Genomic DNA, 23,826 nt, shown 5'->3' with positions numbered 1-23,826 from the left:
GGCCATATGATCTGGATCTACCAGGACATTGGGACTGACCTGGCCAAGTGCAGGCTGAATTTAACAAAGCAAAGGTTGCCTTGTGCAGAAACAGTCTAAGATTTGGAATGTTGGACCCAGCCAAGCTCTGGGTCACGTGTCAAGGCAGGGAGGACTTTTTCACAATCCCTGCAAGTACAGCTAAGCACAGGGGAAGGTGAGGGGAATGGCAGACAGGGACCCCAGAGATCGGACAACGAGAGGAAGTGCAACAAGCCCATGGAGGGGGGGTCACCACACTAGCGAGGTAGCTAGCACTGGGTTTCATGAAAAAGAAAGTGGCCACGGCAAGGGGAAAGACGCCTGTCCGAGGGGGGCAGATAACGGACACGGAGGGTTCACCGGGGAAGACACAGGGGGAAAGGGGAGGGGGGGTTAGCTACGGGATGGGGGGAAAGAAGACGGGGGGGGGGGGGGGGGGGTGGAGAAGATACCATAAGGCAGAAATAGGAGAAGATAATTGGAGGGCTTTAGACTGGCTACAACAGGCAATACGTGGTGACTTGGAACAAAATGGCGCTGCAAGCAACCACTTGGGAAGGTCCCTGGACAAAGGGAATCCCCCGTGTGCAGGGATTTATTCACATGGCGAACTCACAGTTGCGGCCATCCTGGGTGCCGCCTGGACAAAGGGAAACCCTGGCGGGCAGGGACCAGACCTCATGGGGATAACAGTAACCGTGGCCATTTTGGACGGCCCTCTAACAAAGAGAAACTCTGGAGTGCAGGGGCATGTCTAACAGGTCAGTATGGTTGATCCCTCAAGAGACGGGGAAAACAGAAAACCGTCATCAGAATAGTCACCTGGAACGTCAGGGGACTTAACGGCCCGGTGAAAAGATCCAGAATCTTCGCCCACCTGAAAAACACGAAAAGTGACATAGTCTTCCCCCAAGAGATGCACCTGAGGGAGAAGAACCGACTGCGGGTAAGGTCGGACTGGGTGGGACAGACCTACCATTCCTGCTATGGGACGAGGCCAGGGGGTAGCCATTTTGCTACGTAAGAGGGCAATGTTCACAGTGACTAGGACAGTTACGGACTCCTGGAGACGATATGTCATGGTCAGCGTCCTAGACAGGGCCTTGTTAACGTGTACGCTCCTAACTGAGAGGACACGGAGTCTATAAAGAAGACCATGGCGGAAATCCCTGACATCGACACGCACCAACTGATTATGGGGGAGGGGAAAACTTTAACTCCGTACAGGACCCACGGACAGACATGGGAACGACCGCCAACATGGTGAAGGAACTTAGCTTATTCATGGAGCAGATGGGAGCAGTAAACACATGGCGGTTCACCCACCCAGGGGAGAAGGCGTTCTCCTTCTTCTCCCAAGTACATTACATGTATTCACAGATTGACTACTTTGTAGTGGGGAAATCGGTACTTCCAGGGCTAGTAAGGGCAGAATGCGTCAGAGATAGCAGTTATATAAATGTGGTCACACCCAAGGTGCAGGCAGAGAAATGGGTGACCACCAGAAAGGGCAGCGTATGAGGTAGACAACATTGGCCAAGTCGCACGAGTATGTACCGCGTACCTGGTGGGTTGTGTTCTCACGTGTAATAGTGGTATCCATCTCTGCAAGACGTGCCAGATCATCAACATGGATACCACTATTACACGTGAGAACACAACCCACCAGGTACGCGGTACATACTCGTGCGACTCGGCCAATGTTGTCTACCTCATACGCTGCAGGAAAGGATGTCCCGAAGCGTGGTACATTGGCGAGACCATGCAGACGCTGCGACAACGAATGAACGGCCATCGCGCAACAATCACCAGGCAGGAATGTTCCCTTCCAGACGGGGAACACTTCAGCAGTCAAGGGCATTCAGCCTCTGATCTCCGGGTAAGCGTTCTCCAAGGCGGCCTTCAGGACGCGCGACAACGCAGAATCACCGAGCAGAAACTTATAGCCAAGTTCCGCACACATGAGTGCGGCCTCAACCGGGACCTGGGATTCATGTCGCATTACATTCATCCCCCACCATCTGGCCTGGGCTTGCAAAATCCTACCAACTGTCCTGGCTTGATACAATTCACACCTCTTTAACCTGGGGTTACCCCATCTCTGGATCTGTAAAGATTTAATCACCTGCTAATGCTCGCATTCCAAGCATTGTTTGGCATCTTTGAATTTGTCTATATATGTGTCTCTGGAACAGACCTCTTCATTCACCTGAGGAAGGAGCAGCGCTCCGAAAGCTAGTGACATCGAAACAAACCTGTTGGACTTTAACCTGGTGTTGTAAGACTTCGTACTAAACTTGTAAAGACACTGGTTCAGCCTCAAATGAAGCATTAAATCCAGTTCTGGACACCACATGTTAGGAAAATGGGAAGGCATTAGAGTATCGTTGGCGAGGACACTGGGAGAAATTCTGCGTGCTCTTCTTCAATTCCGCTAACACCCCACCCAGAATAGACAGACATTATGGGCGCGATTGAATGGTCTTGCGTGCCCGTCTCGGTGACACGATAAGGCCAGTAAATCTCGCGAGGCCTCTCGTGAGATTTGTGACTCTTAGAACGCCTCGGGAGACCCGAGATCTCTGGAGAAGTCACGATCTAGATCTCGCTAAGAGAGATTCAGATTTACATATTAGAGTGAGCAGTTAGGCTCACTTAAATATGTGGGCACCTGATGCTCCTGAGGCCCGGGAACAAACGCCAGTGCCTGGGAGAGCTCGTCATGGTGCCGTTTATCAGCAGTCCACACAAATGTGGACTTGGCATAATGATACCTGGGGGATGGGGGTGGGGGATGTCTCCAAGGCCATCGGAGGCTCCCGGGTGATCGGACCCTGGGGAGGGTGGTACCCTTGCATTCCCATTGCCACCCAGGTGCCTTGGCACTGCCAGCCTGGCACCTTGGTATTGGCATCTGAGCACTCTGGCAGTGCCAAAGTGCCAGGTTGCTCGTGCCAGGGATCAGGCCCAGGGGTGCATGTCCTTATGAGATGGGCTCGAGGGGTGCTAAAGGACCTCCTGATAGGTATGTTGGGGGGTGTCCGAGGATGGTCGCTAGATCGGGGTGACATTTAAAAAATGTCATCAGTGCAGGAAGCGAGGTAAGTGCAGCCTCGATGGGGCATTCCTTGCTTAGGCCAAAAAAAAATGAATCCCTTTTGATAGCAGATTCATTCATGGTGCTGCAGAACTTTCTTTCCTGTGAAATCGCGCCCATCTCAGTTTATTATCTTATCATAGACTGTCACTTCCTTCAATGCAGCACTCCCTGAATGCTGAGGCCCTTGGGTGAAGTTTGAAGTTTCTAACTCAAGTTGAAAGTGATTTCCAACTGAACTATTACTAACATGAATAATCTGATGAGCAATGTGGTGAAAAATTCTGAATATCTTTGCAGGAACATGTTATTCGGTTAGGGAGTTTCCAAGATATCAAGGAGTCATAATCATACAGAAAAGATCCTTCAGGAGTGCTGACCTGCCCTGTAGGTGCCTTTTTACATGATTTGTAAATATGATATAATTGTTATGCTTTGAGGTTGCTCTGTCTGTAAAGAATCAGCAGGTCAGTCTGCATCAGTGGAGAGAGGAACAGAGTTAATATATCAAGTCAATGTGACTCCTCTTCAGAGCATACTCTCTCTCCACAATTGCTGCCAGACCTGCTATGACTTTAGCCAGAGAGTATAGAAGAGGCCCTTTGGCACTGACAAAACTACACTAATCCCACTTTCCTCACTTGGCCCTTAGCCTTGAATGTTATGACATTTCAAGTACTCATTCATGTACTTTTTACAGGTTGTGAGGTTTCCAGGTGTGGTACAGCGAAAATGGAAAAGTATTTTTTAAAGCAAAACAATGTTTATTTTATGAACCTAAGTTAACCTTTTTAAAACATACAGTGAACATCTTAGCAACCATCAATTCGAATACAACCCCTAAAGAATACAACACTAAGTAATCCTTAATAACTTTCCAAACAACATCCAGAAGACAAAAGAAACACCTTTTAACAGAAGCACATTCACTCTGAGAACATTTATAATTCTGAATTTACCAAATGATCAAGAGATAGTCTTTTCATGGCAGAGAGAACAGCAGTACATCTGCTTTGTCTGGCTTCAGCTCCAACACTGAAAACAAAGCCAAAAAGACAGACACACCCAAGCTTTTCTCAAAGTGAAACTAGAAAAAAGAGCCAGAGCTGAGCTCCACCCACACTCTGACATCACTGCAGTAACATGAGCAGCCAAACATTCCTTAAAGTGACGTTCTCATGACAACCTTTAATGTGACAGGTGAGCCTGCTTGGTCCTCACGGTCTCACTTGCTTTGTCATTCAATATTACATTTCTGTATGGGTTGTTTATCAGAGGTCCTGGAGCTCACACCACCACTGCTTTGTCCTGCCGTGGATTCTCCTGACCCACTCTCTCCTGTAGGTTTAGTTGTGAGATCTTGGTCTGTTTGTGTCTCTAATCCTCTCTTCCTTATTACAAAATTATCCATTTTAAATTTTACAGTCCTGTTGCTTGTTTGCTGCTAACAAAATGGAGGAATCGCAATCGTGCCCAGAGCACATGTTTGGGGTGCGTGACCTGCTCTCTGTCATCGCTTCAGACAGGAAGACTGCATTCAATTTTTTTTTTTAAATCTTCTCCTGGGTGATGCACGATCAATGACCACTAAAACGAGGTTGTAGTCCAACTGAAGGCTTTAATAAGCTAGATGTTTCCCCCCAGCAGCTCAGGTACAGAATGAAGGCTGCTGGGGCGGCACGGGTTCTTAACCCCGCCTATCAGGGCGGAGCTATTATACACTCTTGCCAATAGCAAGCATACAGGTTCTACCAATGGTACTTCAGCCTCTCAGGTGCCGTAATACCACACTGGGTCAGCACGCTGATGCCAGGAGGAGGCAGTGTTTCTCGTTGGGCGCCCGGCAAGCGCACTGGTGAGTGGGCACGCATGCGCAGCACACTCGCATTCTGAAAGCCAGTCGCAGCCAGCATTTTTAAAAGCCGGCTGCTGCGACTGTTGCGCATTAATTCCCGCGATCGGGAACATCGTGATGGGTGGCTCCGTGACCCTTCCAATACCCGCCCACGGACCACTACTGTGACTTTGAAAATGACTGACCTCGAAGGACAAAGGTAGCAGATGTAGAGGATACCACCACTTGCAACTTCCCCTCTAAACCACATACCACCCTGGCTTGGAACTATATTGTTGCCCCTTCACTGTCATTGGATCATAAGCCTGGAACTCTCTTCTTAATAGCACTTAGGGTGTACCTACATTACCTACCCACGGGCAATTAGGGATGGGCAACAAATGCTGGCCTTGCTAGTGACGTCCACATCCCATGAAAAAATAAAACAAACACAACCATCTTCCTTTGTGCTCGGTATGACTCCAATCAGTGGAGAACAAAGAACACAGCACAGGAACAGGCCCTTCGGCCCTCCAAGCCTGCGCCGACCAGGGTACTTTCCCAAACTAAAAGCGTATGTACATACGTAGTCCGTATCCTTCCATTTCCACTCTATTCATATATTTGTCTAGATGCCCCTTAAATGCCGCTATCGTACCTACTCCCACCACCTCCCCAGGCAGCGCGTTCCATATATTTACCACCTTCTGTGTAAAAAACGTGCCTCGCATATCTGTTCTAAAACTTTTTCCCACAAACTTTAAACCTATGTCCCCTAGTACTTTACTCTCCTACTCTAGGAAAGAGCATCTGACTATCCACTTTGTCCATACTCTTGTAGACCTCTATCAGGTCGCCTCTCAACCTCCATCATTCCAGTGAGTACAGACCGAGTTTATCTAACCTCTCCTCATAGCTAATGCCCTCCATACCAGGAAACATCCTAGTAAACCACTTCTGCACCCTCTCCAAAGCATCCACATCCTTCTGGTAGTGTGGCGACCAGAATTGTACACAATATTCCAAATGAGGCCTAAGGTCCTGTACAGCTGTAACATGACTTGCCAATTTTTATATTCAATGCCCCGACCGCTGAAGGCCAGCATGCCATTTGCCTTCTTGACCACCTTATCCACATGCCATTTTCAGTGATCGGTGGACATGCACTCCCAGATCTCTCTGCCTGTCAATACCCGCAAGAGTTCTACCATTTACTGTGTAATTCCTACATGCATTGGACCTTCCAAAATGCATTACCTCACACTTGTCCAGATTAAGCTCCATCTGCCATTTCCCGGCCAAGACTCCAACCAGTTTATATCTTGCTGTATCCTCTGACAATCCGCTTCACTATCCGCAACTCCACCAATTTTTGTGTCGTCTGCGAACTTACTAATCAGACCAGCTGCATTTTCTACCAAATCATTTATATACACTATGAACAACAAAGGTCCCAGAACTGATCCCTGTGGAACACCGCTAGTCATTGCCTTCCATTCAGAAAAGCATCCTTCTACTGCTACCCTCTGTCTTCTGTGCTCAAGCCAGTTCTGTATCCAACTTGCCAGCTCTCCTCTGATCGCATGTGACTTCACCTTTTGTACCACTATATCCATCACCTCTTGCAATATTCTAAATCTAAAATGTGCACTTTCTCAGCTCGTGTGCCACAAGTCTGTTTGTGCCAACCTTAAATATATCATATGGTGTTAACAGACCTATTCCTTTTAGGCTACACATTACTTTTTCAGGGACTGCGGTGGCCATGTGAGTCCTATTAATAATCATGTTGACTGGATACATCAGTCTTTAGCACCCTATGTTTAGTGATCTCCATTCTTAATCTGACAGCTGAGCTGGTTGGCTAGCAAAGGGATTGATTTTTTAAAAAATCCATTCATGGGATATTGTCCATCCCTGAGGGCATTTAGGAGTCAACCACATTGCTGTGTGGTCTGGAGACACATGTAGGCCAGACAAGGATGACAGATTTCCTTCCCTAAAGTACATTAATGAATCAGATAGATTTTTACAACAATCAAAATTTGTTTCATGGTCATCATTAGACTTTTAATGCCAGATTTTAATTAAATTCAAATTCCACCATCTGCCCTGGCGGGATTCAAACTCATGGATTACCCTTGGGATTACTATTCCAGTGACAATACTACTATGCCACTGTCTCCCCTCGAACTGAGATGGCACTCAAGAACTGAAACATTAACCCCGTTTGTCTCTCCACTGATGCTGCTGAATTGAGCACTTCCAGCAACTTGCTTCGGATTCATGAACTGAGAAAACTCTGTGAGGTGATTAACAATCATTGGACTCCAAAGCAAATCGATGGGTGGTGCCTACCTCATAGAATCATAAAATGGTTACCGCAAAGAAAGAGGCTGTTGTGTTATGCTTCTTCATGTAGCATAAGCTGCTTCCTTGATGTATGCTCTGACAAAGGAAGGTTCAGACTTGGAGATAGGTTTAACACATTTATTGAACAGTTAACAATTCTCCTACTTGAGTTTGACTCTCCTGCTAATCTTGCTATCGTAACTCAATCTAACTAACCAGTCTGCTCTAATCCAGTGTTCTTCAAACTCGGGGGCACGACCCGCGGGTGGGTTGCAGGCGGGTATCGGGAGGGTCGCAGCGCCGTCCTTCGCAGCGCTCCCGATCGCGCAAATCAGCCGCAGCAGCCGGCTTTTAATGACGCCGGCTGGAAGCGGCCTTCAAAATGTCCGCAAACATATTTTTAAAAATCGGCCGCAATACGCATGCGCGCCCGATCCTCGGTGCATTTTGCGCATGCGCACCAATGATCGGACGCGCATGCGCAATGCGGCCGATTTTTAAAAATATGTTCGCGGCCATTTTGAAGGCTGCTGCAGAGGCACAGAAGATTTTTTTACCTAATCTATCTAATCTTCCTGTCTAAAGGGAGGCAGAGGGCAGGTCACGACCCCGAACATCGACGTCACGTGCTTTGGGCGCGATTGCAATTCCTCCATTTTGTTGGCAGCAAACAAGCAACAGGACAGTAAAATTTAAAATGGATCGTTTTGTTATAAGGAAGAGAGGACCAGAGACACAAACAGGCCAGGATCTCACAACTAAACCCGCTGAAGAGAGAGGCTCAGGAGAATTCATAGCAGGACAAAGCAATGTTGGTGTGAGGTGTTCAGAAGAGTCCACAGCAGGACAAAGCAGTGTTGGTGTGAGCTGTTCAGGAGGGTCCACACCAGGACAAAGCAGTGCTGGTGTGAGCTCCAGGGCCTTGGAGAACAGCCCATTAAGAAGAATCTGAAATCAGGCACAAAGCAGTATAATGACGATTTTTTAAGGTATGGATTTATTAATTGTGCCAATGCAAATCAGGATGCAGGCCCATGTGCATTATATGCAGGGAAGTACTGGCAAATGAAAGTTTAAAACCCTCAAAACTTCAAAGGCTTTTGAAGACGAAGCATGGCGAGTTCGAGGTCAAACCTCTTGATGTTTTTCAAAGGATGCAACGAGAACTTAAATCGTCGGCTGAAGTCCTCAGCAGAAATGTTACATTGAACGACAAAGTACAATTAGCCTCTTACATGATTGCTTACCGTGTAGCTAAAGAGAAAATGCTCCACACTATAGCAGAGAGATTAATTCTCCCTGCAGCATTAGATAATAGTTCGTACGGTCAGAGATGAGAGGTTCGTTGAAAAAGTGAAATGCATCCCACTTAGTGATAGCACAGTGGCTCGTCGAATTTCTGATATTGCTGAGAATTTAGAAGCCCAGCTTATTTCTCATTTAAAATCAGTGCAGGCATTCTCAATACAACTGGATGAAAGTACAGACATTTCAGATTGTGCAACCTTGCTAGTATACGTTAGGTATGTTTGGCACACTTCCGGTCGCGGTGATGCCTAGCTAGCCGCACGCTTCGGCGGCTCCAGCTCCGACGGACCTTCGGGCTCTTTTAAGAGCCCCAACGGGGAATTTTTTGACGACCCAACTCGGTGTGGGGTGTGTGAGAAGGGAGTTCCCCCCCCAAACGAAGGAGGAAAAAACCGGCGGCGGCGGCTGCAGCCCGAGGAATCGTCGACCAAAAGGTCAGAGGGAGAGAAGTACAAGATGGTGGCGGAGAAAGCGCAGGCGACATGGGGGCCTGAGCAGGATGAAATCGTGAGACGGTGCGTGGAGCTGCTGAAGAGGGAGGTGCTGACCCCGATGCTACAGGCAATTGAGGGGCTCAAGGAGACATTAAAGACCCAGGAGACAGAGCTCCGCATGGTGGAGCAGAAGGTGACAGATATTGAGGACGAGATCCTGGGCCTGGCGGTTAAGACTCAGACGCACGAGGCACTTCATAAAAAGTGTACTGAAAGGATCGAGGCCCTAGAAAACGGAGCGCGAAGGAAGAACCTTCGGATACTGGGTCTCCCTGAGGGTGTGGAAGGAGTGGACTGTGGAGCGTACGCAAGTACGATGCTGAGCTCACTGATGGGTGCTGAGGCCCCTACGGGCCCCATGGAGGTGGAGTGGGCAAATTGGATTCCGTCGAGAAGACCAAAAGCGGGAGAACCACCGAGGGCGATAATCGTGCGATTTTACCGCCTTAAGGACAGAGAAGAGGTCCTGAGATGGGCTAAAAAGGTGCGGAGTAGCAGATGGGAGAATGCTGTGGTACGGATATACCAGGATTGGAGTGCGGAGGTGGCGGGAAGGAGGGCGAGCTTCAACCAAGCCAAAGAGGTGTTGCATAAAAGGAAGGTGAAGTTTGGGATGCTGCAGCCGGCAAGACTATGGGTCACGTATCAGGAGAGACACCATTATTTCGAGACGGCGGAGGAAGCATGGTCCTTCATCAAAGAAGAGAAATTGGATCGGAACTTGAGGGACTGATGCTGCAGGAAATGTTATTGTTATTGATTTTGTTAATGTTATGGGTGAAGTTAATTGAGAAGCAAACTGGGAAGGGGGGAGACATTGGGGAAATGTGGGCGCCGGTGAGGGGGGAAAGACGGGACATAGTCGGAGAATGGGGAAGGGGAGGGGGAGGGGAAAGGGAGCTGCGCCATAAGAGGCGGGTCAGGTAAAGGGATGTTCCCGCGCCAGAAAGAATAAGGCGGGAAGACAGGCGCAAGGCGGATGGGAGTTCCCCCACACGGGGGGGGTCGAGGAGTGAGCAGGAGTAGCCGGGGTCAGTTGAAGTCAGCTGACTTACGGAAGTGATAGGGGGGGAGCAATCATGCTAGATAGGGATCTAGCTGGGGGGGGGGGGGGGGAACAACTGGGTTGCTCCTGCGGAAATCCAAAAGGAAATGGCTAAAGAGTGGGTGGGCGGGGATGGTGTGCGACGCTGGGGGAGCGAGCGGGAGCGCGGAGGCGGGATATGGGACTGGCCTAGAGAAGGTAATGGCTAGTCGACACGAGAGGGGGGCAGGTAGCCCCCTAGTGAGGCTGATCACGTGGAACGTGAGAGGCCTGAACGGACCGATAAAAAGGGCCCGAGTGCTCGCGCATTTGAAAGGACTAAGGGCAGACGTGGTTATGCTCCAAGAGACGCACCTAAAGGTGGCGGACCAAGTTAGGCTAAGGAAAGGATGGGTGGGACAGGTGTTCCACTCAGGACTGGACGCAAAGAACAGAGGGGTGGCCATTTTGGTGGGGAAACGGGTAGCATTTGAAGCAAAGAACATCGTAGCAGATAGCGGAGGTAGATATGTAATGGTGAGTGGTAGGCTGGAGGGAATGGAGGTCGTGTTGGTTAATGTGTATGCCCCAAATTGGGACGATGCGGGATTTATGAGACGGATGCTGGGGCGTATACCGGACCTGGAGGTAGGAAACTTGATTTTAGGAGGTGACTTTAATACGGTGCTGGACCCGGGGCTAGATAGATCCAGCTCAAGGACCGGAAGAAGGCCGGCAGCGGCCAAGGTACTTAAGGGGTTTATGGACCAAATGGGGGGAGTGGATCCATGGCGATTTCTTAGATCTAGGGCTAGGGAGTTTTCCTTCTTCTCCCATGTCCATAAAGTGTACTCCCGGATAGATTTTTTTGTTTTGGGAAGGTCGTTGATCTCTAGGGTGGAAGAAGCTGAGTACTCAGCCATAGCGGTTTCGGATCATGCCCCACATTGGGTGGACCTGGAATTAGGAGAGGACAGGGAGCAGAGAACACTCTGGCGATTAGATGTGGGACTGATGGCGGATGAGGGAGTGTGTGCAAAAGTGCGGGGGTGTATTGAGAGATACCTGGAGGTCAATGACGACGGCGAGGTCCCTGTGGGAGTGGTTTGGGAAGCACTAAAAGCGGTGGTCAGAGGAGAGCTGATCTCTATTGGGGCCCACAAAAGGAAAACAGAGGCCAAGGAAAGGGAAAGATTACTGGGGGAGATTTTAAGGGTGGACAGGGAATTTGCAGAGACCCCGGAGGAGGAATTGTACAGGGAGAGGAGACGACTCCAGACGGAGTTTGACCTTCTGACCACCAGAAAGGCGGAGGTACTGTGGAGGAAGGCACAGGGGAGGAGGTATGAATATGGGGAAAAGGCTAGTCGCCTGTTGGCTCATCAATTGCGAAAGAGGGCAGCAGCGAGGGAGATAGGAGGAATTAGAGACGAAAAGGGAGACACGGTGCGAAGGGCAGGAAAGATAAATGAGGTGTTCAAGACCTTCTATGAGGAACTGTATAGGTCTCAACCCCCAGAGGGAGAGGAGGGGATGCAGCAGTTCCTGGACCAATTGAGGTTCCCGAAAGTGGAGGAGCAGGAGGTGGTAGGCCTGGGGGCACCGATTGAGGTGGACGAGGTTATTAAGGGACTGGGAAGCATGCAAGCAGGGAAGGCCCGGGGCCAGACGGGTTCCTGGTGGAATATTACAGAAAATATGTGGACTTGTTGGCCCCGTTGATGGCGAGGACGTTCAATGAGGCCAGGGAAGGGGGGACTCTACCCCCGACGATGTCGGAGGCGACGATATCGCTAATTTTGAAGAGGGACAAAGATCCGTTGCAGTGCGGGTCCTATAGACCTATTTCACTATTGAACATGGACGCCAAATTGCTGGCAAAGGTACTGGCATCCAGGATAGAGGACTGTGTCCCGGGGGTGGTGCACGAAGACCAGACAGGGTTCGTAAAAGGGAGACAACTGAATGTTAACGTGCGACGACTATTAGGGGTGATAATGATGCCCCCAGTGGAGGGGGAGGCAGAGATAGTGGCGGCAATGGACGCAGAGAAGGCATTTGATAGGGTGGAGTGGGAGTATTTATGGGACGTGTTAAGGAGGTTTGGGTTTGGGAACGGGTTTATTAGCTGGGTTAGACTTCTTTATGGGGCTCCAACGGCAAGCATAGTTACAGGTCGACATAGATCAGAGTATTTCCGACTAAATAGGGGAACAAGACAGGGATGCCCGCTGTCTCCATTGTTGTTCGCGTTGGCAATTGAATCTCTGGCCATGGCGTTGAGAGACTCCAGGAAATGGAGAGGGGTGATTAGAGGGGGAGAAGAACATCGAGTCTCATTATACGTGGATGACCTATTGCTATACGTGTCGGACCCAGCGGGGGGGATGATAGAGGTTATGCGAATTTTGAGGGGGTTCGGGGAATTCTCGGGGTATAGGCTAAACATGGGGAAGAGTGAATTATTTGTGATACATCCAGGGGACCAGAGTAGAGAGATAGAAGGCTTGCCGCTAAGGAAAGTGGAAAGAAACTTCCGATACCTGGGGATTCAGATCGCTAGGAGCTGGGGAACCTTGCACAGTCTTAATCTGACACGGCTGGTAGAACAAATGGAGGAGGACTTCAAGAGGCGGGACATGCAGCCTCTATCGCTGGCGGGCAGGGTGCAAGCAATTAAGATGATGGTCCTCCCGAGGTTCTTATTTGTATTTCAATGTCTCCCTATATTAATCACCAAGACCTTTTTTAATAAAATAGACAGGAGCATCACGAGCTTCGTGTGGGCAGGGAAAGTTCCGAGAGTAAGGAGGGGGTTCCTTCAGCGTAGTAGGGACAGAGGAGGATTGGCACTACCGAACTTGGGCGATTACTATTGGGCCGCCAATGTGGCAATGATACGTAGATGGATGATGGAGGGTGAGGGAGCGGCGTGAAAAAGACTGGAGAGAAAGTCCTGTAAAGGGACGAGTTTAGAGGCGCTGGTGACGGCGCCGCTACCGTTCTCACCTAAAAAGTTTACCACGAACCCGGTGGTGGATGCAACACTGAATATCTGGGGACAGTGGAGGCGACAGAGAGGGGTGCGGGGAGCCCTTGTGGGGTCCCCTATCAGGAACAACCATAGGTTCGCCCCAGGAAGAATGGATGGAGGATTTCAGAGCTGGTACCAGTTGGGAATTAGGAGGGTGGGAGCTTTATTTATAGATGGGACTTTTGCGAGCTTGGGAGCATTGGAGGAAAAGTATAAGTTGCCCCGGGGAAATTTCTTGAGATATATGCAGGTGAGGGCGTTTACTAGACAACAGGTGAGGGAATTTCCGTTGCTCCCGACACAGGGGATACAGGACAGGGTGCTTTCAGGGGTGTGGGTCAGAGAGGGCAAGGTGTCAGAGATTTATCGAGAGATGAGGGAAGAGGGGGAGGAGTCGGTGGGCGAACGAAAAGGAAAGTGGGAAGAAGAATTAGGGGAGGAGATAGAGGAGGGTATGTGGGCTGATGCCCTAAGCAGGGTAAATTCCTCTTCCTCATGCGCCAGGCTTAGCCTGATTCAATTTAAGGTGCTACATAGAGCACACATAACGGGAGCAAGATTGAGCAGGTTCTTTGGAGTGGAGGACAAATGTGGGAGGTGTGGCGGGAGCCCGGCAAACCACGCACATATGTTTTGGGCGTGCCCGGCACTGGAAGGGTATTGGAAGGGAGTGACGGGAGTGATTTCGCAGGTGGTGAAGGCCCGGGTCAAACCAGGCTGGGGGTTAGCTCTATTTGGAGTTGCGGAAGAACCAGGAGTGCAGGAGGCGAAAGAGGCCGACGTTGTGGCCTTTGCGTCCCTAGTAGCCCGGCGCAGGATCCTACTCATGTGGAAGGAAGCGAAAGCCCCCGGACTGGAGGCCTGGGTAAATGCGGTGGGTGTGATGCTTCTGATCTGACCCTGTGCCTCTCCCTGAGTGTCGCCTGTGGAAAAGAGAAAGAGCACGTGTGCCCTGTCCTTTTATATTGGTTTCCCCCTTGTGGTAGTGTCACCTCTGGGTGTCTTAACTGCCCATTGGTCGTGTCCTATCTTACTGACCTATTGGTTGAATGTCTGTGTGCCATGATCTCTGGTGTTTATTTAGTCTTAGTCTATCTACATTAACCCCTTGTGTATTTACAGTGATGCATAACACCAGAGGCAATTCAGCCCATCGTATCCATGCCAGCTCTGACAACCACTCCACCAATCTTTTCTGTACCCTCTCTAAATAACTTTACATCCTTCCTAAAAGGTGCGGTGCCCAGAATTGAGCAAAATACTCTAGTTTTGTTCGAATCATAAAAGGACTACAGCACAGAAAGAGTTCATTCGGCCCGTCTTTTCCATGATTTCCGTTGGACTGGGGTGGGCACAGTAAGAAGTCTTACAACACTAGGTTAAAGTCCAACAGGTTTGTTTGGAATCACCAGCTTTCGGAGCACTGCTCCTTCATCAGGTTGTCTCACCTGGTGTTGTAAAACTTCTTACTGTGCCCACCCCAGTATCTCCACATCATGGAAAAGACGGGCCGAATGAACTCTTTCTGTGCTGTTGTCCTTTCTGATGACCATTCTCGTGCACCCTCTCCAATGACTTCACCTCCACCAGTGATAAGACGCCAGTTTCTGCTTATTGTCAGTCATAAATGACTATTTCTTCTTCGGGTCTCCCACTCCTTTGTGTTATTCGGTGCTGTCGCGGCTTCCAGCGCCAGTCTGCAACGAATGAGCCGCCTGTTCCGGCCATGGTTACCATGGAAACAGGCTCCCCGGCTTTCAACCGTCCGCTTCACGCGAGCGCCCGGAACCGGAAATGTTGTAACGTTTCGTAGGAAGGGCGCCGGGTGTCATGGCGACAGCCTGAGGGGGAGGTGGCTGTGTTGTCGCGTGAGGCTGGCACCATGAAGACGGTACTGATGGTGGCCGAGAAACCGTCTCTGGCTCAGTCCATTGCCAAAATCCTGTCGCGGGGTGAGTGAGCCCGGCCTAACCCGACCGGGTCCGGCAGTAACCGGGCTCAGGTTCTCCGAGGCCCGCTGAGCGGGGGCTTAGCTTCAGCGTTGGCTTTGCGGCTGTGAAGTGGGCAGGAAGCTGGCGATCTCTCTTCATTTACAAAGTAGTTCAGTGCATCGTGCGGACAAGTCAAAGCTCATTGGTGCCAACTTAGAGGGCGGTTGTAAAGTTTGGGTTGGTCCCTGTAGTGATGATGTTGGCTGGCGTGGCGGATAGATTTCAGGAGCAGCGTTTGAGATGAGCGGCCAGAAATCTGTTTTTGTCAGTTGAGGATAAATTTTAGCCAGCACGCTGGGACAACTCTGCATTTCACTGAATAATGATTTTCATATCCGACTGAGGAAGTAGATGGGCCTCGGTTTAGTGTCTCAGCTGGAAGATGGCATCTCTCAGTTATTAGGATGAAGTGACAACCCAGATTGGGGTTTGAATCTATTTTAAAAAATAATTAGAGTACCCAATTATTTTTTTTCCAATTAAGGGGCAATTTAGCGTGGTCAATCCCCCTAACCTGCACATCTTTGGGTTGTGGCGGTGAAACCCAGGCAGACGCGGGGAGAATGTGCAAAATCCCCATGGACAGTGACCCAGGATCGGGATCGAACCCGGGTCCAAAGTGCCATAGGCGGCAGTACTACCCCCTGGGCCACCATGGCCACCCTCGGGGGTTTGAATCCATAATGTGCTAACGTGGGTAAAAGTATTACCACTGGCAGTTAGCAAGTACTGTCATGCACCAAGTGCGAAGGATGTCGGAATACATCGTGCCCCAATAACTTTTTTGTTGAGTGTCACAAACCCAGTGGGCCTTGAAGAATCACTCATAAATTGTCCAAACCACTGAGCAAATATCAGCATGGTTGTCTGTTAGTTGCATGCAATGCTTTAAAGCAGGTATCCTGGATCATTGCTGAACAGATGGTAAACGATTGCAGGAATATTTGTTTCATTAAAGTCAGGGTTCCTTAATTTTAATGGTATCATTTGCCTTGATATATCAAGATGTGGAGATGCTGGTGTTAGACTGGGGTGGGCACAGTAAGAAGTCTGAAGTGTTCCCCAGTCAAGGGCATTCAGCATCTGATCTTCGGGTAAGCGTTCTCCAAGGCGGCCTTCAGGACACGCGACAACGCAGAATTGCTGAGCAGAAATTGATAGCAAAGTTCCGCACACATGAGTACGGCCTCAACCGGGACCTTGGATTCATGTCGCATTACATTCACCCCACAACATCTGGCCTGGGCTTGCAAAATCCTACCAACTGTCCTGGCTTGGGACAATTCACAACTCTTTAACCTGTGATTATCCCTCTCTCCAGTTGCTCCGTCTGGACCTGTAAAGACTTAATTACCTGCAAAGACTCGCATTCAAAGTATCGTGTTGCATCATTGACTATGTCTATATATGTGTTTCTGAAACCCACCTCTTCATTCACCTGAGGAAGGAGCTGCGCTCTGAAAGCTAGTGAATCAAAACAAACTTGCTGGACTTTAACCTGGTGTTGTCAGATTTCTTACTGTTGATATATCAAAGCTTTGATAGCCTTCTTCCTAAACATTTAATTGATTCTATGATTCTAACTTGAATGGAGTCGCAGATATCTCGAGCAATGCAAATGCCAGTAAACTGGACCATTGACTAGAAACTTAACCAGTCATATAAATACTGTGGCTGCAAGAGTAGGTTGTGTAGCGAGTAGTTCACTCCTGACTCCCCAAAGCTTGACCACCATCTACAAGGCACAAGTCAGGAGTGTGATGGTATTCACATGCCTGAATTGAATATTGTTGGCTTTGATAAAGAGTTATCCAAACTCAACATTAGCTTCCATCTCTCTCCACACATGCTGTCTGACCTGCTGAGATTGTCCAGTAATTTCTGTTTTTGTTTCAGATTCCAGCATCCACAGTAATTTGCTTTTATCTTTGTGAATATTATTGGAGCTGGACTCAGAAGCTTGACACCATCCAGGACAAAGCAGCCTGCTTGTCCGCACCATACCTTAAGCGTTAACACTCTCCATCACCGGCACACTGACAGCAGAGTGCTCTGTCTGCAAGATACACTGTAGCAACTCACCTAGGCTACTTTGACAACATCTCCGGAACACTACAACCTAGAAGGACAAAGGCAGTAGATACATTGGGATACTACCACCTGAAGTTCTCCTCCAAATCTCACACTATTTTGACTTGGATCTATATTGCTGTTCCTACGTTGCCACAGGAGCAAAATCCTGAAATTCTCTCCTTAACAGCACTATGGGTTTAACTGCACTATATGGACTGCAGTATTTCAAGAAGGTGACTCACCATCACCATCTCAAGGGCAACGAAGGATGGGCAAAGAATGTTGGCCTTACCAGCAAGTCTTCGATCCCACGAGCCAATAAAATATCATGCATTTACCGTGGACTTTATCATAGAAATGATCCACAGATGCTTCACAAAAGGTATGGGGTTCGTGATGAAAAATAAAGAATGATGCAGTCATACAGAGGAATTTAGCAAAGATAGGTTTGAGAAGGTTGTTTAAGGAATCATAGAGTTTTACAGTACAGAAAAGGGCCTTCAGCCCATCATGTCTGCCGGCCATCAAGCATCTATCCTAATCCAATTAAACTTGTATGCTATGGTGTTTCAAGTGCTCATCTAAATACTTAAATGTTGTGAGAGTTCCTGCATTTACCATCCTTTCAGGCAGCGGGTTCCAGATTCCCACCACCCTTTGGGTGAATTTTTTTTCCTAAAATCCTCTCTAAATCTCTTGACCATTACCGTAAATCTGTGGCTCCTGATTATTGACCCTTAAATTATGGGGAAAACTCCTTATCTACCCTATCTATGACCACATCTCATTCAGGAACCCCTTGGCCTTCTCTGCTCTAAGGAGAATAATTCCAGCCTAACCAGCCTCTCTTCATAGCTGAAACTCTCCATCCCAGGCAACATCCTGGTGAATCTTGTCATAGCCTTTCTAGTGCAATCACATCCTTCCTATATGGTGACCAGAATGTACACACTATCTAGCTGTGGCCTAACGAACATTTTATACAGATCTATCATAACCTCCTTGCTCTTTTATTCTATGCATTGGCTTCTAAAGGTTGTAACCAACTTATCTACCTGTCCTACTGCCTTCAGGAACCTATGGATATGCACCCCCAAAGTCAGTTTGGTCCTCTGTACTTCCTAATGTTCATTGTGTATTCCATTGCCTTGTTTGTCCTGCCAAAATGCATCACCTCGCACCTTTCGGGGTTAAATTCCATTTGCCACTGTTCTGCTCATCTGACCAGCCCATCTATATCGCCCTATAATCTCAGACTTTCCTCCTCGCTATTTATCACACCACCAATTTTTATGTCATCTGTGAATTTACCGATCTAGATCATTAATGTACAGTACAAACAGCAGGGGACCCAGCACTGATTCCTGTGGTACACCACTGGACACAGGCTTCCAGTCACAAAAATAACCTTCGACGTTCACCCTGTGCCTCCTGCCACTAAGCCTGATCTAATTTGCCAAATTGCCCTGGATCCCATGGGTTCTTACATTCTTGATCAGCAACCCATGCGAGACATTTTCAAAAGTCTATATAGACTACGTCAACTGCACGGCCCTTATCTACACACCTAGTCACCTCCTCGCAAATTCAATCAAATTTGTTAGACATGATCTCACCATGACAAAGCAATTCTGACTATCCTTGAATGATTCCAAGTAGAGATTATTCTGTCCCGCAGAACCTTTTCCAATATTTTCCCTACCACTGGCTTGTAATTACCTAGTTTTTCCCTACTTCCCTTCTTGAATAATGATACCACTTTAACTGTGGCAATAGAGGATTCGAAAGTTAATATTGGCGTCCCTGCAATCTCTCTTGCCACACACACCATCCTTGAATACGTCTCCTCTGGCCTGGGGATTTATCCACTTTTAAGCTGCTAAAACTGCTAACACCTCCTCCCTCACAATGCTAATTATGTCACACTTCCCCTCCCTACTTTCTATATCTTCTCCATAGTGAACACAGATGTAAAATACTCATTTAATACCTCGCCTACACACTTCAGCTCGACAGACAGGTTGTCACTTTAGTCCCTAATGGGCCCTTCTCATTCTCTGGTTACCCTCTTGCCCTTAATATATTTATAAAATATATTGGAATTTTCCTTTATTTTGCCTGCCAGTGTTTCTTCACTCTTAAGCACCCCCCTGCACTTTCTATACTCCTCTAAAGCATCCACTGTTTTCAGCCCCTTGCTTGTGGTATAAGCCTTTCTTTTTTCCTTATCCAACCCTGTATTTCCCTTGACATCCAGGATTCTCTGGACATTTTGGTCCCATCCTTTACAGGAATGTGATGGCTTTGTACTCTCTATTTCCTTTTTGAATGATCCCCACTGCTCTGATGTGGATTTTCCTACAAGTAGCTTCTCCCAGTCCTTTTTGGCCAGATCCTGTCTTATCGGCCTTGCCCCAATTCAGAACCTTTATTTCCGATCCATCTTTGTCATTTTCCATAACTACCGTAAATCATACTGAGTTATGGTCACTATCACCAAAATGCTCCTCCACTGACACGTCTACCACCTGCCCAGGATCATTCCCTAAAACTAGGTCAAGTACCGCATTCTCTCTTGGAGGACTTTCTACATGCTGGTTCAAAAAGCTCTCCTCGATGCACTTTTAAGAATTCCGCCTCCTCTAAGCCTTTCACACGCTGCTTATCCCAATTAATATTGGAAGTTGAAATCCCGTACCATTATTACCCTATTGTTTTTACACTTCTCTGAGATTTAGACCATAAGACATAGGAGCGGAAGTAAGGCCATTCGGCCCATCGTGTCCACTCCACCATTCAATCATGGCTGATTTCAACTCCATTTACCCGCTCTCCATAGCCCTTAATTCCTCGAGAAATCAAGAATTTATCAACTTCTGTCTTAAAGACACTCAACGTCTCGGCCTCCACCGCCCTCTGTGGTAATGAATTCCACAGACCCACCACTCTCTGGCTGAAGAAATTTCTCCTCATCTCTGTTCTAAAGTGACTCCCTTTTATTCTAAGGCTGTGCCCCGGGTCCTAGTCTCCCCTGCTAATGGAAACAACTTCCCTACGTCCACCCTATCTAAGCCATTCATTATCTTGTAAGTTTCTATTAGATCTCCCCTCAACCTCCTAAACTCCAATGAATATAATCCCAGGATCCTCAGACGTTCATCGTATGTTAGGCCTGCCATTCCTGGGATCATCCGTGTGAATCTCCGCTGGACCCGCTCCAGTGCGTCCTTCCTGAGGTGTGGGGCCCAAAATTGCTCACAGTATTCTAAATGGGGCCTAGCTAATGCTTTATAAAGCTTCAGAAGTACATCCCTGCTTTTATATCCAAGCCTCTTGAGATAAATGACAACATTGCATTTGCTTTCTTAATTACGGACTAAATCTGCAAGTTTACCTTTAGAGAATCCTGGACTAGGACTTCCAAGTCCCTTTGCACTTCAGCATTCTGAATTTTGTCACCGTTTAGAAAATAGTCCATGCCTCTATTCTTTTTTCCAAAGTGCAAGACCTCGCACTTGCCCACGTTGAATTTCATCAGCCATTTCTTGGACCACTCTCCTAAACTGTCTAAATCTTTCTGCAGCCTCCCCACCTCCTCCATACTACCTGCCCCCCCCCACCTATCTTTGTATCATCGGCAAACTTAGCCAGAATGCCCCAGTCCTGTCATCTAGATCGTTAATATATAGAGAGAACAGCTGTGGCCCCAACACTGAACCCTGTGGGACACCACTCGTCACCGGTTGCCATTCCGAAAAAGAACCTTTTATCCCAACTCTCTGCCTTCTGCCTGACAGCCAATCGTCAATCCATGTTAGTACCTTGCCTCGAATACCATGGGCCCTTATTTTACTCCGCAGTCTCCCGTGAGGCACCTTATCAAAGGCCTTTTGGAAGTCAAGATAGATAACATCCATTGGCTCTCCTTGGTCTAACCGATTTGTTATCTCTTCAAAGAACTCTAACAGGTTTGTCAGGCACGACCTCCCCTTACTAAATCCATGCTGACTTGTCCTAATCCGACCCTGCACTTCCAAGAATTTAGAAATCTCATCCTTAACAATAGATTCTAGAATCTTGCCAACAACCGAGGTTAGGCTAATTGGCCTATAATTTTCCATCTTTTTCCTTGTTCCCTTCTTGAACAGGGGGGTTACAACAGCGATTTTCCAATCCTCTGGGACTTTCCCTGACTCCAGTGACTTTTGAAAGATCATAACTAACGCCTCCACTATTTCTTCAGCTATCTCCTTTAGAACTCTAGGATGTAGCCCATCTGGGCCCGGAGATTTATCAATTTTTAGACCTCTTAGTTTCTCTAGCACTTTCTCCTTTGTGATGGCTACCATATTCAACTCTGCCCCCTGACTCTCCTGAATTGTTGGGATATCACTCATGTCTTCTACTGTGAAGACTGACGCAAAGTACTTATTTAGTTCCTCAGCTATTTCCTTGTCTCCCATCACGAGATTACCAGCGTCATTTTGGAGCGGCCCAATGTCTACTTTTGCCTCCCGTTTGTTTTTAATGTATTTAAAGAAACTTTTACTATCATTCCTAATGTTACTGGCTAGCCTACCTTCATAATTGATCCTCTCTTTCCTTATTTCTCTCTTTGTTATTCTCTTTGTTTTTGTAGCCTTCCCAATCTTCTGACTTCCCACTACTCTTTGCCATATTATAGGCTTTCTCTTTTGCTTTGATGCATTCCCTAACTTCCTTTGTCAGCCATGGCTACCTAATCCCCCCTCTGATAACGTTTCTTTTCTTTGGGATGAACCTCTGTACTGTGTCCTCAATTACTCCCAGAAACTCCTGTCATTGCTGTTCTACTGTCTTTCCCACTAGGCTCTGCTCCCAGTCGATTTTCGTCGGTTCCTCCCTCATGCCCCTGTAGTTACTTTATTTAACTGTAACACCTTTACATCTGATTCTACCTTCTTTCTTTCAAATTGGAGATTGAATTCTACCATATTATGATCACTGCCTCCTAAGTGCTCCCTTACTTTAAGATCTTTAATCAAGTCTGGCTCATTACATAACACTAAGTCCAGAATGGCCTGTCCCCTCGTGGGCTCCATCACAAGCTGTTCCAAAAAGCCCTCCTGTAAGCATTCAATTAATTCCCTTTCCTTGGGTCCACTGGCAGCATTATTTACCCAGTCCACCTGCATATTGAAGACCCCCATGATCACTGTGACCTTGCCTTTCTGACATGCACTTTCTATTTCGTGGTGCATTTTGTGCCCCTGGTCCTGACCACTGTTAGGAGGCCTGTACATAACTCCCATTATGTTTTTTTTGCCTTTGTGGTTCCTCAACTCTACCCACACAGACTCCACATCATCTGACCCTATGTCGTTTAGTGCTATTGATTTAATTTCATTCCTAATTAACAAGGCAACCCCGCACCCTCTGCCCACCTCTCTGTCTTTTCGATAGGTTGTGAATCCCTGGATGTTTAAATGCCAGTGCTGAACCCCCTGCAACCACGTCTCTGTGATGCCTACCACATCATACCTGCCAGCCACAATCTGGGCCACAAGCTCATCTACCTTGTTCCGTACACCGCGCCTTTTAAATATAGCACCTTTAATTCTCTTTTGACCGTCCCTTTTTGTTTTCTTAGTGTGGTGGACCTTGGTTTACTGAGCCTTTCCATACACTGTCATATTTTGTGGGATGGGGACTATCGTAACCTCTCCTGAGTTCTGTCTTTTCGTGCTTTTTTGTATTCCTAAGCAGCTACGCTTCCCACTGATTACTTCACCTCTTGGTTCCCTGATTTTCCCTCTCTCCCCCCCCCCCCCCCCCCCCCCCCCCCCCCCCCCCAATCTCTAGTTTAAAGTCCTATTGACCACCCTATTTACTCTTTTCGCCAGAACACTGGTCCCAGCTCAGTTCAGGTGGAGACCATCCCAACGGTATAGGTCCCGCCTGTCCCAAAACTGATGCCAGTGTCCCATGAAAAGGAACCCCTCTTTCCCACACCACTCTTTCAGCCACGTGTTAACTTCCCTTATTCTTGCCTCCCTATGCCAATTTGCATGTGGCTCGGGCAGTAATCCGGAGATTATGACCCTCGAGGACCTGTTTTTTAATTTGAATTCTAGCTCTTTATAATCTCTAAGCAGGTCCTCTTTCCTAGACTTGCCTATGTTGTTGGTACGGACATGGACCACAACAACTGGATCCTCCCCCTCCCTCTCCAGTATCCTTTCAAGCCGGTCAGAGATGTCCCGCACCCTAGCACCGGGCAGGCAACATACCATGCGGGACTCTTTATCCTGCTCACAAAGGATACTATCTATCCCTCTGATAATAGAATCCCCTACAACTACAACTTGCCTATTTACTCCCTCCCCTTGAATGGCCTGCTGAACCATGGTGCCTTGGTCAGCGGACTCATCCTTCCTGCAGCCCTGTTCGCCATCCACACAGGGAGCAAGTGCCTCATACCTGTTGGACAGGGTCAAGGGCTGAGGCTCCTGAGTTCCTGACTGCTGGTTCCCTTTACCTGCCTGACTAAGTCCGCTTGACTTGCCTACATATCTGCTCTTGTATTGCTCCCTGATTGTTTGGGGGCCTATAGTACACT

General features: G+C 48.0%; 1 protein-coding gene and 1 long non-coding RNA gene across 3 annotated transcripts in view; one reads left to right on the top strand and one right to left on the bottom strand.

The window, feature by feature from the left end:
- Window positions 1-14,933, bottom strand: part of LOC140429584 (uncharacterized) — a 35,058-nt gene extending 20,125 nt beyond the window's left edge. The window contains exon 1 of the long non-coding RNA XR_011949127.1: window positions 14,746-14,933. This is a non-coding gene — a long non-coding RNA (uncharacterized lncRNA). The remainder of the gene's footprint in view (window positions 1-14,745) is intronic.
- A 32-nt stretch (window positions 14,934-14,965) lies between these two features.
- top3b (DNA topoisomerase III beta) overlaps window positions 14,966-23,826 on the top strand; it is a 129,278-nt gene continuing 120,417 nt past the window's right edge. The window contains exons 1-2 of one of the 2 annotated variants that reach the window (XM_072498397.1): window positions 14,992-15,116; window positions 17,052-17,610. In XM_072498397.1, coding sequence (XP_072354498.1) covers window positions 17,508-17,610 — 103 coding nt within the window. In that variant the 5' untranslated portion in view covers window positions 14,992-15,116; window positions 17,052-17,507. Of the gene's footprint in view, window positions 15,117-17,051; window positions 17,611-23,826 lie in introns of both variants that reach the window. The other variant, XM_072498403.1, reaches the window with a different exon arrangement.

Source organism: Scyliorhinus torazame, chromosome 1 (genome assembly GCF_047496885.1).
Source record: "Scyliorhinus torazame isolate Kashiwa2021f chromosome 1, sScyTor2.1, whole genome shotgun sequence".
NCBI classification, from domain to species: domain Eukaryota; kingdom Metazoa; phylum Chordata; class Chondrichthyes; order Carcharhiniformes; family Scyliorhinidae; genus Scyliorhinus; species Scyliorhinus torazame.
This window is presented reverse-complemented; position numbering and strand designations above follow the sequence as displayed.